At 45.5% G+C, this 15,941-nt stretch overlaps 1 protein-coding gene across 2 annotated transcripts in view; it reads right to left on the reverse strand.

Annotated features, from left to right (window-relative positions):
- Nucleotides 1-940: 940 nt before the first annotated feature.
- LOC147689483 (vomeronasal type-2 receptor 26-like) overlaps nt 941-15,941 on the reverse strand; it is a 397,211-nt gene continuing 382,210 nt past the window's right edge. Inside the window, exon 4 of one of the 2 annotated variants that reach the window (XM_086940114.1) lies at nt 941-3,854. In XM_086940114.1, coding sequence (XP_086796240.1) covers nt 2,947-3,854 — 908 coding nt within the window. In that variant the 3' untranslated portion in view covers nt 941-2,946. The remainder of the gene's footprint in view (nt 3,855-15,941) is intronic. The other variant, XM_086940115.1, reaches the window with a different exon arrangement.

Below are 15,941 nucleotides of genomic sequence, written 5' to 3' on the forward strand. Positions count from 1 at the left end.
AGCCAAGTTTTAAGCTGCTGCCTGAACTGAAGGAGAGTGGTAGAGGAGCGGATCTCCAAAGTGAGGGAGTTCCACAGTTTAGTGGCAAGCGTGGAAAACCTGCGACCTCCCTTCCGTTGGAATTTAAAACCGGGGACATTCAGAAGAATCTGATAAGCGGACCACAGGTTGCGAGGAGGAGTGTACTTGGGCAAAAGTTCCTGGATGAACCTAGGACTGCGTGCTGGAAGAGCTTTAAACGTCATGCAGGCAGTTTTAAAAAGTGTACGCTGTGTAATAGGAAGCCAGTGAAGTTGCTTCAGCAGCGGTCTGGCAGATTGCCAGCGTGGGAGGCGATAGATAAGTCTGGCTGCTTGATTTTGGGCCAACTGGAGGCGTTTACTGAGAGCCACAGGGAGGCCCAGGTAGATGGCATTAGCATAATCTAAGTGTGATAATACCAGTGCCATAACAACCTGGGTCAAAGCGGACTGTGTAAGCATTCGGCTGATCTTTTTTATTTTCCGAATAAAAAAGCAGGATGACACCACTGCGTTAACCTGAGGCTTTAGTGAGAGCTCGTCATCAATAAGTACCCTTAGACTTTTGACCAATTTGGACGGAGTAGGGGGCCGACCAAGTTTGGAGGGCCAATAATGTGGCCCCCAGAGAAGTTTGCTTTCCCTGAAGAGGACCAGCTCCGTCTTTTCAGGATTCAATTTAAGATGGTTACTGTCCATCCAGTGATATATAAAGAGCATCTTGGACTGACATTGGCAAACAGTTTCTGGGGAGTCATCAATGGTGAAAGAGAGTTGCAGATCATCTGCATAATTAAAAGTAGTGACTTTGAAATGTTTTAATGAGTGCAACAAAGGAAGCAAATAAATATTAAACAAAATATGATTGAATAAACCTGCTACAAGGCTTTGAACCCATGAAGGTTTATCTAATAATAAAGTGTGATACAGAAGCCACATTTAATAGTTACTCAAAATGCATGGTACATCAATACAGGCAATTAGCATGAGGCTGAGTCAAATGCAGCAAAGAGAAGGACACGAAGGCACATCTCAGAGTAAACTACTCTACGTCATAATCAGTGCAAATCATGTTCCACTTACACACTTACTATCTCAAACCGTAAAGTCCACTGCAGGAGTACAGACAGTAGGAGCTTTGAAATGAAGTAAATTCTTCCTTCGGCATTCTCAAAGAACAGCATATCAACATATGATGCACATTTTTTCACATGTGATGAGAGAAGAAATGAAAACACACATCATGGCTGCTGTACAATTCAAGATGGAGTTTAGGCCTAGTTTGCACCTAGTTCTGACAAGTACAGCAAAATACAGTTTTGCCAAGTGCAGTGTATTTCTTTTAGCGCAGAAATATATTGTTAGGCACACATTTACTTAAATCACAATTATCGCTCTCAACAGTAAAGATTTGATCACTAGAACAACAAGCTGATAACAATAAGGATCACATGTTCGAGTCAGTAAAACTTTGCTGTGTACAATACAAAGCTAATTGTGTGTAAATTACCAACTGTGACAATACACCCGTACAACATGACACCTATTTTCTTTTTATACGTTGGGCTCTGGTGGATTTTCTACCACAAAACTGAGTGCAGAATATTGGCCTGCAAAAATATCAAGTCAGAACTGCATCTGCAGCTGTAAAGTCAAGGTAAGTACATTGGTAAGTCAAGATATCAGTGCTGCACTGCACTGTGTGATGGAGTAAGGGCATGAATGTGGTACACTTAACAATATATGGTGTATTCCTGTCATTTCTCTGCACTGGCACACAATGTCCTGGCTAGCACCAGTGCAGGCGCCCTTGCCCCATGGTGCGAGGGTGCCTGTGTGTTGAGCAGGGACTCTCCCTGCACAAAAACAATCCCCTGAGGAATGTTCCTCTTTCTGTGTGTGCTGCCGAGTACAGCACACAATAAAGATGAAGCAACAGGGGATACACAGATATTTCTCCTTGTTTCGCCTCACCTGGGACGGCATGGCCGCTCTGATGTATTCCCAGGTCTACTAGTATTAGTAAATCTGGGAATGCTTCGGAATCCATGGGGGGATACTTGGGAACAACCACTCATCCACCCCTGGAATCCCTTTCCCAGGGCAGAGTAATGCAACACATTGATTTGAGTTGCATCACTTTGAATTCATTGTGTCACTCGGGCCACGTAAGGTGGCCGTGCATGGCTTGATGAATCCTACCTATAATTTACATGGCCCTTGCACCCACTTGAGTGGCCCAAGGGTGATTCAAAACCCATATAAATCGCCCTTAATATTTTTACCTCCACATCAATGTGCCTTGATGATATATATGTTATCAAGATACTTAGGGGCTGATTAGGATGGCAGGGACACTGCCACCATAGGTTGTCCGTGGCAGTTATCCTGCCATGCTATGCAGCTTTTACGCCCGCCATATGTTGATGGCTGGCGGGGTGCAGACGGGTGGAAATCCCGACTGCCATGCATCCGACAGGCTCCTTGAGCCCACAGATGCGGTGGAGGCCGCCCAATCCCTAAAATGGTTGCGTTGCACACCAGGCACCGCCGTAAGGTTTAGGATGGTCCCACCCTGCCAGCCTTTCCTATGGCAGTTCACAGCCTGTAACAAGCCCCCCTACACCCCAGAGCCTTTTCTTTTGGTGTGGGGGGCACCTATGGTGCCCCCAAATAGATCCCTGTACCAAGTGACAGGTACTGCATGGTGCCTGTCATGTAGCACTGGGATGCGTTGCACATGAGTCTGTCCGCCATCAAAATTAGGCCCATAGAAGTGAAGTTAAGAATAGTAAATCTAAATACACACTTATACATGCCTAACTTGACGATATAGTGCTATCCAATGTTCTGCACTTGATATTGTTGTAGAACAATAATTTGTCACTCAATATTGTGAGATACAACTATCCCAGTCCTGTAGGTCTCAGAGGGTTCCTTGTCTCCCCATTAGATATTCTTTGGTGTTATGCTCATGCCTAAGGAGGATGATGTAGACTTTGGGGATGAAGATACAGCCCAGTAGTCCAGCGCTAGAAGTCAGGATGGCAAAGATCTCCACGGCCACCATGTACCTGCCCTTGGTGCTCAGGTACGCTGGGATGAAGGAGACCCAGACGCTGCAGAACACCAGCATGCTGAAGGTGATAAACTGGGCCTCGTTGAAAGTAGCCGGTAACTTTCTAGCTATGGAGGCGACAACAAAACTTAGAAGAGCTAAGAATCCCATATAACCAACCGCAGCGTAGAAGGCAACAGCAGAACCCTCGTTGCACTGTAAGATCATCTTCCCAGTTTCTGATCTGGTGTCAATGTCTGGGAATGGGGCAGAGCTGAGGAGCCACACAACACAGATCACCACCTCCCCCAGTGAGCAGAAGAGCACCAAAAAGCTGGAAACGCGTGGGTCCACCCACTTCCTCAGCTTGCTGCCCGGCTTTGTGGCGTTGAAGGCGATGATCACTGTGATAGTTTTGGCTAAAACTGAAGAAACAGCTATAGTGAAAATGATCCCAAAGGCAGTTTGCCGGAGGAGGCAGGAAGTCTTTGAAGGACGTCCAATGAACAGAAGACAGCAGAGGAAGGACAGCAGGAGGGAGACGAGGAGGATGTAGCTGAGATCTCTGTTATTGGCTTTAACCAGAGGTGTGTTCCGGTATTTAATGAAGACTGCCAGCACTCCAGCAGTAAAGAGGGAGAAGAAAGTTGTAATGGAGGATAAGGCAACTCCCAGCTGATCCTCATAGGCCAGGAACTCTATCACCCGTGGAATACAAGCATCTCTCTTCTGATTGGACCACTGATCTTCAGGGCATGCTAAGCAGTTCACCATATCTGCAGGAAAAGAAAATTGTTCAGTATTACAGAAGATGCTTTCAAGTTGGGAGAGATGAGTGGAATGTGACACATTATAGTTATTCAGACCTGTCCTATGGCTAGATGTGTACCTGTGTGCCGGTGTACTGTCTGAGGAACATGCACACTGGGCTTCGGAAAGCCATTACTAAAAATGGATATTGACCCGGCATCTCCATTGAGGTGTCCATAAGGACAGACATTGGCACAACTGCCAGCTTGCAGGAGTCACCATACTGCGCTTGAATGCCATCACAAACCTAGGAGTAGAATCAACATATTCTTGAAGTGATTGGCTGTAGGGTGTGGATACACTCACCGTGTCTACATACATGTATGTATTAGTCTTCAATGAGTCATGCACATGGGCAACAGGAAGATGCTGCTTTTCACAGAGGCATGTCCTCAGCCAATAAAAGAACATCCTTAGAGAAGGGATCATCTAGCAGCACCTGTAACGTAAGGGTCTGGACCCTGCTTGGAAAAAGCATCCTTATTGTATTTACCCTGGTGCTGCTGGGTTGGAAATGCAGCCCCTATTGTTACAATATAGGAATTTCTCAATGTTTTCATCTAATCTCCTGATCTTACATAAGCCTCATTAACTTCAAGACCTCTCCTCTGCAGTATGGACACAATCTTAAAATGTCCCCTCTCTCTGTTCTTGCATCCCAATACCTCCATTTCAGCTCTTTGTTCTCTAATTAAGGTTTCCACTGTCAAAATTTGAACTATAAATAGATAAATATCATACTTTAAACAACAAAACAGTATTTAATACTTTAGTCGCAGCCTTTTTTTCACGGCAGTGTGGCAGTTGCGCGGAGTGGGTGGGGCCGCGTCGGTCGTTGGACATTCGCAGCACCGGCAAGGTAGTGCTCCCGACGGTGAATCACCCAGAGCAACACCCATTTCACACCCCTTTCATGCAGATACCTACATAAAAGGGTACCATATTTACAAAGTGGCGTTAAGCCACAAAAAGTGACTTAACGCCACTTTATAGATCTGATGCAGGGCAATGCACCACTGGAACATTGGTAAAAGTGACGTTCCAGTAGCGCAATCCCCTTGTAAATATTCCCCATGGTTGCTTTATCAAATCAAATTTGAATCAATCCTATTATGCATTTCCCAGAATAAAGAGTGTTGCTTTTTTGAAGAAACAAATCTTATTCTAGAAGATTTAGAACCAATTCCTTGGATAATGTTTGAATGCCATAGTGCAGAAGATTGTGATTTGACACATGTTGTGTGCTAGAGCCTGTCCCTTAGACACACAGGTGGGATACTCTGTTCTAACTGGTGCACATGAAAGCTTTTCTTCAGAAGGGGTTGTTTAAGGCATTTTAGGGATGTCTTCTGCTAATTATTGTATGGTTTACTTAAGTAGCATGGACAAAATCACATGTTTAAACTAAAGAGGAAGGGTGCCAAATTCACAAAGTTTAACTTAGATCTGACGTTCAAGTTTAGATCTAAAGTCTATCTCTAGACCTGACATCAACGTTTAGACCTCAACTCTACGTTTAGACCTGAAGTCTAACTCTACATCTGAATTCTAACTTAAGACCTTAAGTCTGAGGCACATGTTTAAAATATTTTTGCATAGGGCAGCGCCACAAGCCTTCTGGCTGTGCTGCTCTACAGCAAAAGATAAGGGGAGGAATGCACCGTATCTACAAGATATAGCACATTCCTGTCCTTTCTGTCAGCGCTGGCACACAAGCTGCAGCCTCGCGCCAATGCATGCACCCTTTCACAAGGGTGTAAGGGAGTCTGTGTTGTTGGCATGATAATTTTTGAGCAGGAAGGGGCATCAAAGGGGACATTGTTCTCATTCTGTGTATGCTTCGGAATGCAGCACACATGGAAAGAGGGAAAAATGAGTAATAAACACATTTCTCCTTGTTACGTCTGCTTTGGGAAGGCATCAGCTTTGACACTGACCCAGATTTACGCTATGTTGTAAATCTGAGGCCGTGTCAAAGCCCATGGGTGTTGCGTGGGAACACCCACAATAACACCCATGGAACGTCCCTTTCAGGCAGAGTAAGGCATTGCCTTAATGCATATTTACAAAGCCATGAAAAGCCACACAGGGTGAACCATATCTAAAAATCGTCACTAACCCACTCCACAGACTCCTGCTAACAAAATTCAGGCTGGACTTAATTCATTACTCACTTGGCAACTTCCCTATGTGGTCAAAACCTGAAGATGGACCACCCTGTGATTGTGATCAGTTTTCAATCCAGGATACCCTCCATTTTATATTTTTTTGTGGTCTGTATACTACTGAGAGGGCAAAATATTTACTCCCTGTTCTAAAGGCTGCTGGATTCATCCAAGTAAGGCCAGCTTTAATTTTCCTCCAATCACTGGCAGACACTCATACCATCTTTAGCGTTGCATGTTACTTAACAGCTGCCTTCAGATCAAGGAAGAAAAGAATATCTGGGAAAGCTTTATTTTAATTTAATTTTAAATCTGGTCTTATCTCCGATTTTAATTATTGTAATTATGAGGATAAATGAGATTAACAATTCATGTTATAAATTAGCAATCAAATCCTTTGCTGTTTTTTAGAATTTGTATTGTATTGCATCTTGTCCTTTTATGATTTTAACAAAAATCGAATAAAGTGTATTTTGGCTGACTGACACACAGGGTGGCTTTGCTTTGCCTTGCAGCTATAGGCCGGCACTCTGCGCCTCCATAGTATCACAAAACTGACGCTCAGTAAAAGTGCCACCGGGGAATTGTAAATATGTCCCTGAGTTTAGATCTGAAGTCCATCTTTAGACCTGAAGTTTAATGCAGCCGGGCCACATATGCGAAGAGGTCTTTGATTGCCATTTAATATGTTCCTTAAATGACTTTCCAGTTACATGTCTGCAACTTAGGAGCTCTCATCTTTGATCTGTAAACTGAATGCCTGTGCCCTGAGTGTGCACGGTAAAGCGCTGTGCTGCAGAAAGTGAGATCTGCCCCTGAGTGTGCACAGTATCATACTGTGCTGCAGACACTAACATCTGTGCAATCAGTGTACAATGCACTGTACTGTTCTATGTTTGAGTGTCTACAGTAGTGTAGAGTACCACTTAAACTGAGATCTGTGGCCTGAGTGAGTAAGATATTCTACTGTACAGAAGAAAAAGAGGTATGAGCCCTGAGTGTGCAAGGTACAGTACCGTAATGCAGAACATTAGGTCCTTGCCCTGAGTGTGTGTGGTAGAAAAGGGGTACCGCCCTGAATATCCTGGGGGCAAAGAATTTGTACAGGTCGTACTCGCCCTCCTTCTGCCTTCTTCAAGCATGATGCTCCCATTTACATTCAGAGTAGGGCACACAAGGGGTCTAATTCATGAACTGCACTTTGTAGTACATATTGCAGGTCAAAATCCTTCAGTTCAAAATCTCCACCACCAGCTGTTGAATATTTTACATGCATGTCTTTCCTACTAAGGGCCCAATTACGATGCAGGCTGAAACAGCTCAGACCGTCGGTTGGAGCCCTTCAGACCTCATCATAATCGACTGGTTGGATTCCTTTCCAAACGACCCATGTTGATAGGGTCAGTCAGAAGGGAATCTGAATAGGATTTCCGAATGGCCTCATATGGGCACAGAGAGCCCGTTTGCCATTAGGGAGCCTTCAGTAATTCCTCGGCCGGCTCTTTCCGACTGAGGGATTACAATGGCCGATTCCCACAGCCTTTCTGTGCCGGCCACCTACGACTGACCCAAGACCACCACACATTCAGAAAACACCTCAAGACCTGGCTCTTTGAGCAGTAGCGGCACTCCCCCCTCCCCAGCGCCTTGAGACCCACACGGGTGAGTAGCGCGCTCTACAAGTGTATTGATTGATTGATTGAGTAGTTTAGGGAGGAGCAGGGAGGGGATTAGGATGAGGTAAGGAGAAGTTTATTAATGAACATGCTAATACCAGCAACGACCCACAAATAAATAGGACCATTTTTATTCACAAGTTACATGTCTAAGGTTACTACTGCCCTAAAGGTGACAAAATAGTAGCAAATGGGGTCATGGCTCAGATGGCAGTCAGGAAGGAGGCATTTTGAGGAGCTCTGTTCATGGCCTGGCCCATCATCATAGATATACCAGCCCCCCTCCACAATGTGCCCCCAGAGTGGCTGGCATCTGTAAGCACAGTAGAGGGGACCGCTGAAACGGGCAAAAGCTTGATCCAACAGAGCCAGGAGAGAGGCGAAGACAAAAGGTGGTGACCAATGGACAAAGTGTGGGGGCCGGCTGGGTGCCTTTGCCACTTAACCCCTTCGATGCTCATGGCGAGCTGAGCTCGTCATGCAGTACACTGCTCGTGTGCTCATGACGAGCTGAGCTCGTCATGAACAATGGTAGTAAATGAGAGGCAGCACAGAGGGGGAATTGCTGCAGCACTGATGGTGTTAAAGATCCCTGATTTGCTCTAGCGGGACAGTGGAGGCTGTGGGGGCCCTGAGATTGGGGCTCTGACTGATCAAACAGCACAATGACATCCAGGTGGCTTGAGGGCCTGTGGGACCCCGGATTTGATGCAGACCACAGGAGGCCATAGAAGGGACCAACTGGAGCACAGTAGACTCTGGGAGGTCAGGGAAGCCCCCTGTATTGCGACCGGCTGAAGAATGACCTCTAGAGAGGTTGAATAGAAACAAGGACCATAAAGAGGCACCTCTGAGCACTGTGAAGAGGCCGGCTCAGGTGGTGTCTACATGGGGGTACTGAAGTACCTGGGACTGCAGAGCAGCCCCCATGAAGTACACTTGTCCCTCTTGGCTGTGAGCAGGAGGTGTGATGCAAAAGAGGGGAGACACGGGGTATAACAAGAGCTGTAGTTGAGAATGACGCAGTGACGTGCTGTGGAACTAAGAGGTAGGTGGAGGGTGCTTGTGCCTAGGTGAGGGGCTGTGAGTTGACGTCCTGCTGGGCGTGCACTGTAAACATTGCAGCTACATGGTTGGCCCCAATGGGGGTCAAGTTGGGAGGCCCTGATGGGGGCAGAAGAAGACGGTGTTTGACCAGACATCAGACCTCACACTGCAACCCACCCTGAATGATGGATGACCAAGGGGTGCCCCCGAGACCTAGGGAGGATGTCCCTCCAAAGCCAAGGAATTTGTGTCCCATGTCAAACCCTCCTAGACTCCCGTACAGTAGGGATGGATGTAGCACACCAGAGAATGGACTAAAGAATCACACAGGCACTATCCAGCAATTAAGAACACAAAACTAGCCCCAGAAAACAGGACGAACACATTAGACTTGGATCTTGGTCTCCTGAGGACAGACAACAAGAAACTGGTGGAGAGAGTGGATGGAACAGAGCAAATCATGGGAGATATGGGGCCCTGTTTAGGGGTAGCGATGCAGAATTCCAGCCCCTACTACAAACAGTTGCCCAACTTTAGGAAAATGTCGAAGACGCAGAAGGGCGTTCGAGACAGAACAATGTGAGAATAGTGGGAGTCATAGAGTTAAAGAAGGAGCCATGCATGTTTCTGGAGGACTGGCTCCCCAGGGAGGTTCTCAAAGGCAAAGCAGCCAAAATACTGATGATTAAACAAGCCAAACTATCTCAACCAATAGTGGCGTTGCCGCACAACTTCCATGACAGGGACCATATCCTGCATTTGGCACGGACACACAGACCCTGGCAAATGGATGATGCCAAAGTGAATATTTATCCCAACTATGCCAATGCCATCCGCAAACAAAGAAATAATTCTGTGTGGTAAAGCAACACATCCACACAACCTTAAATACACGTTTTCCACGCGACTGCGGACGCCTGGGAGTGGGGTTGCTACCCCCTCCTGGATCAAGGCAAACAATCTACTAATCAAAAGTTCAGGAGGCAAAAACTGAGGCAGAGTAGACCTTGGGGGTCAGCGTTGGCTCCAATAAGATCCTAGGCAGAGGCGGAATGAGTCAAGGTGGTTGCAGACATCCAGAGCTTCAGATTTTGGGGGTCAAGCAACAAAAAGGCGGCCTTGATGAATGACTCAGAAGGGAATTAAAGCGACTATGGGGACAAATGAATGCTCAGGAGAAACTGACAGGCCAGTAGTCACTCCAATGACGGCGGGCACAATAATTTGAAGTTACAGATGGCTCGTACAGGCCGATGAGAGACTGTTGAGTGGCCTACGACTTATTCCAGATGCTGGGCTGCCTAGATAAGAAGAGTGACTACAGCAAGGGTGACAGGAAGGGTGACTACAGCCTACCCAGCACCATTATAGTTCTGGAGTTAGATTCCTGAGTGAAGACTTGTATTCATAAATGCAATGTTGTTATTGTTGTTGGTGGGGCTACAGATACCCCGGGCATTGGGGGCACAGGACATTTTGAAACCACAATGTGAGGCGCTTGGGAGGGGGTCATTCAGGGGATGGTTAATGGTACACTGAGATACCTACAAAATGGAAGAATATGGGCCCAAGTGAGACACTCTCGACAACGGTCACATATCGCCTAACAGACAAGAGTCTTCTGCTTAAGGTGTTATCCTGTAACATAAGTTGGCTGGGATGCAAATAGAAGTGGGTGTAACGTGGAAATATTTGACACAACTGAATCCAAATATTCTCCTCCAAGAGATGCATCTCACAGGAAATGCTAGTTGAATACTTCACCATGGCAGGACACCCCACTAGTACATGACAGATACTCACCAAGATCAAGAGGGGTAGACATTCTGGTTCACTGATCGCTACCCCTCAGGGTATCAAACACACGGACAGATAAGTTGGGATGCCAAGCAACAGTGAGTGGTCAGTGGACTGGGCTCTCCTTCACACTGGCCACTTGGTTTTTCCTGCTGGTTTACAAACAATTGGACTAGACAAAATGTGAATGTGACTAGCGGAAGTGGTGGACTAGGTCCTGCTGATTGAGATGACCTACATTTAATACATCATGGAGAAATAGATAGAATGACAAAATCAGCCGATCTACCAAGACCAAGACACAACCCACTCCTAGAGATATTACTAAAGACCATGGGATTGGTACACCTGTGCTGAGAGGAACATCAAGAAACCCACCAAGACACATATAACTCCAATTAGACTCCTTCTACTATTCCCTTGCCATTAAACACCAAGTAGGATGATTTGGGCACTCAGAGATACACTCACAGGGCATACCTAACCATTCACCACTGACAGTACTTCAGCAGAAAAGCATGAAGAGATCAAGGGAGGAGTGGAAATTGGACCCCTGGGACCAGCAGCCTGGTAGAATAGGAAACTCATGATGGAGACTAGCCCCTAATACTTCCAGAAGAACTGGTGAACAGCTGCCTCGTAGGTCACCCTGTGAGAGACATACAAGACAGTTTCAAGAGAAATCCTGTTTGCACACATTATGGGCAACCACAAAGAGAGAGATAAAGAGGTGGCAGCTCAAGAGGCACAGATGGCTCAGGGGGAGGGTCATGAAGGGTCAGCTAGAGAAAGAGAATAATGAATTGAGGCACCCGCTCTATCAAGAGGAAGTGAAAAGTTAAAGGGCAAAGAAAGGCAAACTGTATGCGAAGGAAAGCAGACATTTGGGGGATTCTGGGTCCAGTGCAGAGATCCTCGGTTTTTATAGCATGAGCCTTTGTGACACATTTGGAGATGCTTTATTACCAGGCTAGAGGGAGTTGACCAAAGGGCCCTTGCTGACTTTGTGGGAGAGGTGCTAGCGCCTACGTTAAGGGGAGATTTGAGTGATTCCCTGGAGGCAGACATCTCTGGTGAAGAGTTAGCTGAGGAAATCAGCCAAATGAAAATCAGAAAGACTCTGGGGCCAAACAGATTTCCCCCAGCATTGTTCAGGTTTGCAAAAATGCATCTAAGACGCCGACTCCAATTGATGTACAACAGAGCCCGGGGAGTGGACTTTGCTTAGGGGCATCCATAGAGCAGCACGCATACACAAACAGTGAGGGGTTATGCCTTTTATGGGCACCAGGCACAGTCTCCACAGATTGGTGGGCTGCCTGGTGCATTGCAATCATATTGCTGAGCTGAGGCTCTTCCTTTCTTTAGACACCAGGAAGGCGTTTGACTCTGTCAGGGCTTGTCATGGGTGAGGGTATTATACAAAGATCCATTGGCCAGGGTGAAACTAAATGATGGCTTTTCCAGAGAGTTGGGCAGGGGCACCAGACAGGGATGCCTATTCTCCCTCCTGTTGTTTGAGATGGCGATCAAACCATGTCATGCTGGTTTAAAAAAGATGTGCTAATACACAGGTTAGAGAGGGACACTGATTGGGAGGAGTTCATATCCCTATATTCAGATAATATCCTGCTTTATATCTCTGACCCAGATCCATTGGTTCAGAGGGTTTTTGAAATCCTTGAAGTTTTTGACTTGTTTTCATGGCTCTTCAATAACTGTAATAAATCAATTGCATTTATATTGTTTGGGAAGCTGATGGACACAGACTGGTGGAAATCCCTTGCTGGGAAGCCCTGGGGGTCAAGCACCTGGACATATTCATAGCATGAGATTGCATTTAATTCCTAGCAGAAAACGCAGAGAAAAAAATATAAAACAGCAGCTGACCATAGAAGGACGCTGCCTCCCTGCCCATGGATAAAGGAGCACTTTACACAACTATATATACCTTCCAGAGTTCCCGAAGGTCCTATAGAACACTCTGTTCCCTGTGCCCAAGGGCTTTTTTTAGATCAGCAAATGTAGTCCTGAGAGGTTGGTTCCCAAGAATAGGCTGTATGACATGGGCATGCATGGCTAAACCACATGTGCCTCTACTATGAGGCCCCAACAACTAATGCATCTAAACAACACATTTATTCAGCCTGCATGCCTTTACCATGCATGCCTTTACCACACATGCCTTTACCACACATTTTTGTGGTAAAGTCTTGACCGGTAAAGGGATGTGTGGTAAATATCACACTCTTACCACCATTCCCTGAGCCCTAAACACTACCCAACCCCCGTAAGCCCAGAACACTACCCAAACCCCGTAAGCCCAGAACACTACCCTGCATGAGCCCTAAACACTATCCTGACCCCAGGTCCTAAACACTACCCTGACATCCCCCTGAGCCCTAAAAACTACACAAACCCCCAATCCCTAAACACTACCTTATCCTGGGACCTAAACACTGCCCTGACTCCCCATGAGTGCTAAAATGACCCCGAAACTCCTGAAACTAAACACTACCCTGCCCCAATGAGCTTAAGACACTATCCAGACCCCCAGCCAAAAAACTATCCACACCGCCTGAGCCCTAAAACTATCCTTATCCCATAAAAAACTACCCCAGCCCCCCAAACCCAGACCCAGCTCCACTTACCTCAACGCGCCCTCTCCCGATCCTTCCAGCTCCTGGGCCTGTCCATCCCAGCATCTAGACCTTGCACTGCTGTAACCACATTTATGCATTGTTAAGGCATATGCTTGGTTAAGGCATGGATGGGTGAGCTTGCGGGGAAACTGCATGCGTGGCTCAGCCTGCATTGTTAAGGCTGATTCCCCCAAGCATAGCATAGGCATCCCTTATGAGGAATGTGTTAGATGGGGGCATAGCCCTCCTGTGGAGGGCTTCTTCTTAGGTACGGAACTATGCTTGGGGCTATAGAACATCAGTATGTCGGGAATGAGTAACCATACCGCCTCAGTGTCTATAAGCTTGAGTCTGACTAGATATAGTGCCTCACTTGCCCTCCTAAGCTTACCAGAGGAACAAGCAAATTGGCTTCCCAGAACTCAGCACTCTCGACCCTCTCAGGGATCACAGTAACAGGACACATATTTTCACTCTCTCACTCACACTTGTCCGCAATAAGATAAACAAGAGACACAAAAGTAATTTAGAATATTTATTTAAACTATTGTGCTCTGAAATGCAGTACTCGGGCCACAATTATAAAACAAATGCAAAGTAAAAATACTGTTAGGATGGACAATAAACTTTATACCATGAAAAGCCCTGTCATGTTATATAACAGAGTAACCTAAACCCCTACCCTTTTACAGAAGATAAATGATTATAAATCAAAGATCTCTAGTACCAGACCCCGTACCATAGCATACACAGATGAACATTCTGGTTCACTGACAGAATATTGATGAAAATAAAATTGCAGAAAAAAGGTAAGTACATAAATATTGAGAACAATATATCATTTACAATAATATAGTTGCATTATATATCGATTTTTAAATATATATTTGATTTAAAATATATTTTACCAAATATGACAAATAAACTTACTGTTAAAAATACATAACAAACTAATATTTAAAATAATAATATAATGAAAGAAAATGTAAATAATATATTATCAAAAATATATGTATACATATTTAAATACACCATAAACGTAAAATATTTAATAAGAAAACCAATTTAATAAAAATAAAAAGTAAACAAGACTTTTGTTTTACAATTTATTTATACATAATTTACAAAGAACAAATATTAACATTTTAAAATATTATTATCATAATAAATCAAACACATAATTATATAAATCAAAACACTGAGGAACTGTTACCGACATAGCCGGCGCTGACTTCTTAACGAGCCATGGTGTTCCCCTCTGCTCAGCCAATCACTAAGGGCGTAGCGGAGAATTAGGCGGGGAACTTGTATTTGAATGCGTTCTAGCACGGGAGTGGGCACTCTGAAAACTGTGCTGCTACCTTGCGGATAACATTTTTTATTCTTTTGTTTAAAAAAAACGCTGTGTCGCACCTTAATGTACGTTTTAAAACTGTGAATTTGAATTGAATCTCGAAACTGAGAAACTGTTACCAACATAGCCGGCGCTGACTCCTTAACGAGCCACGGTGTTCCCCTCTGCTCAGCCAATCACTAAGGGCGGGGCGGAGAATTAGGCGGGGAACTTGTATTTGAATTTCCAATGGTGCGGGAGTGCAGCGGACGCGCGCAGCGGGCACGCCGGGGGCGCGCCAAAGGCAACCCCGTCTGCACCCGTCCGAGCCAGCACAGGACTAGGGGCTAGTCACTCTGCCCGATTCCTCAATTTTACCTCAGAGGAACTTTGAGGGCTTCACCGGGCGTCGCTCCCACTAGACCCTGCCACTAAAATCTACCTGGACAGGAATAGGATCTATCAGCCACGCAATAGCTTTCCAGAAATTTCAACCAGTATGGAGCAGAAAGTTGATGCCATCTCTTCTAAGTCTGTAGCGCTTCGCGTACACTATTTAAATGCATGCTCCCTAGTTAAACATCAGTTAGAGGTATTCATGCTATTGGTAACTGATCGACCTGATATTTTGATTTTAACTGAAACCTGGTGACCCCTGATTCTACACCTGATATCCTGGCTGCACTAACTAATGATTATTATATTCTCCATGCAGACCGTCCATCTGGTAAATCGGGTTGGGGAGTAGCTGCAATTATTAAGCATGGGCGAATTTTGCGAATCTCGGGTTCGCGAATTTTGCGGATTTGCGAACTCGCAATCCGCAAAATCCGCGAATTCTAGCGAATTTGCGGATTTGTTTTTTTTTTGTGTTCGCAAGGATTTCTGCCAGTTCGCGGGGGTTTCGTACCAGTTCGCAATTGCGAACTTACATTTCGGCTCGCAACGGTCGCGATTATGTTGTTTCTACGTCTGGTTCATCATCACAGGTTCCCAGCACCCTCTGTTTCACCACTGCAACCCTCTGTTACATCAATGCCACCCTCTGGTTCATCATCACTGTAGATTATGGGGGGGAAAAGCAAGCACACCAGCCCTGCTTCAACTGACATGAATTAATTTGGGGTTAGTTTATTAATGTGTCACTGTTTTAAAATTCCAGTCTGGCACCTGCTTCATTATCTGTAATTTGCTTTCTGTTGCAGTGCATTTTTTTCCCCAGGACCTTTGTGGCCTACTTGTAGCTATTCTATGAGCCTGCTGTGAGGGTCAGAGCAGGGTCATACAATTGTTGCAACTAGCAACTGAATTCTGGAGGGGCCCCAGTCAGGAAGCACTACAGGGAATTGTTACTAATGATGAGTTTGAACTCTTGCACCTGCCGAGTGCTTTC

This window comes from Lissotriton vulgaris, chromosome 10 (assembly GCF_964263255.1).
Source record: "Lissotriton vulgaris chromosome 10, aLisVul1.2, whole genome shotgun sequence".
Classification (NCBI taxonomy): domain Eukaryota; kingdom Metazoa; phylum Chordata; class Amphibia; order Caudata; family Salamandridae; genus Lissotriton; species Lissotriton vulgaris.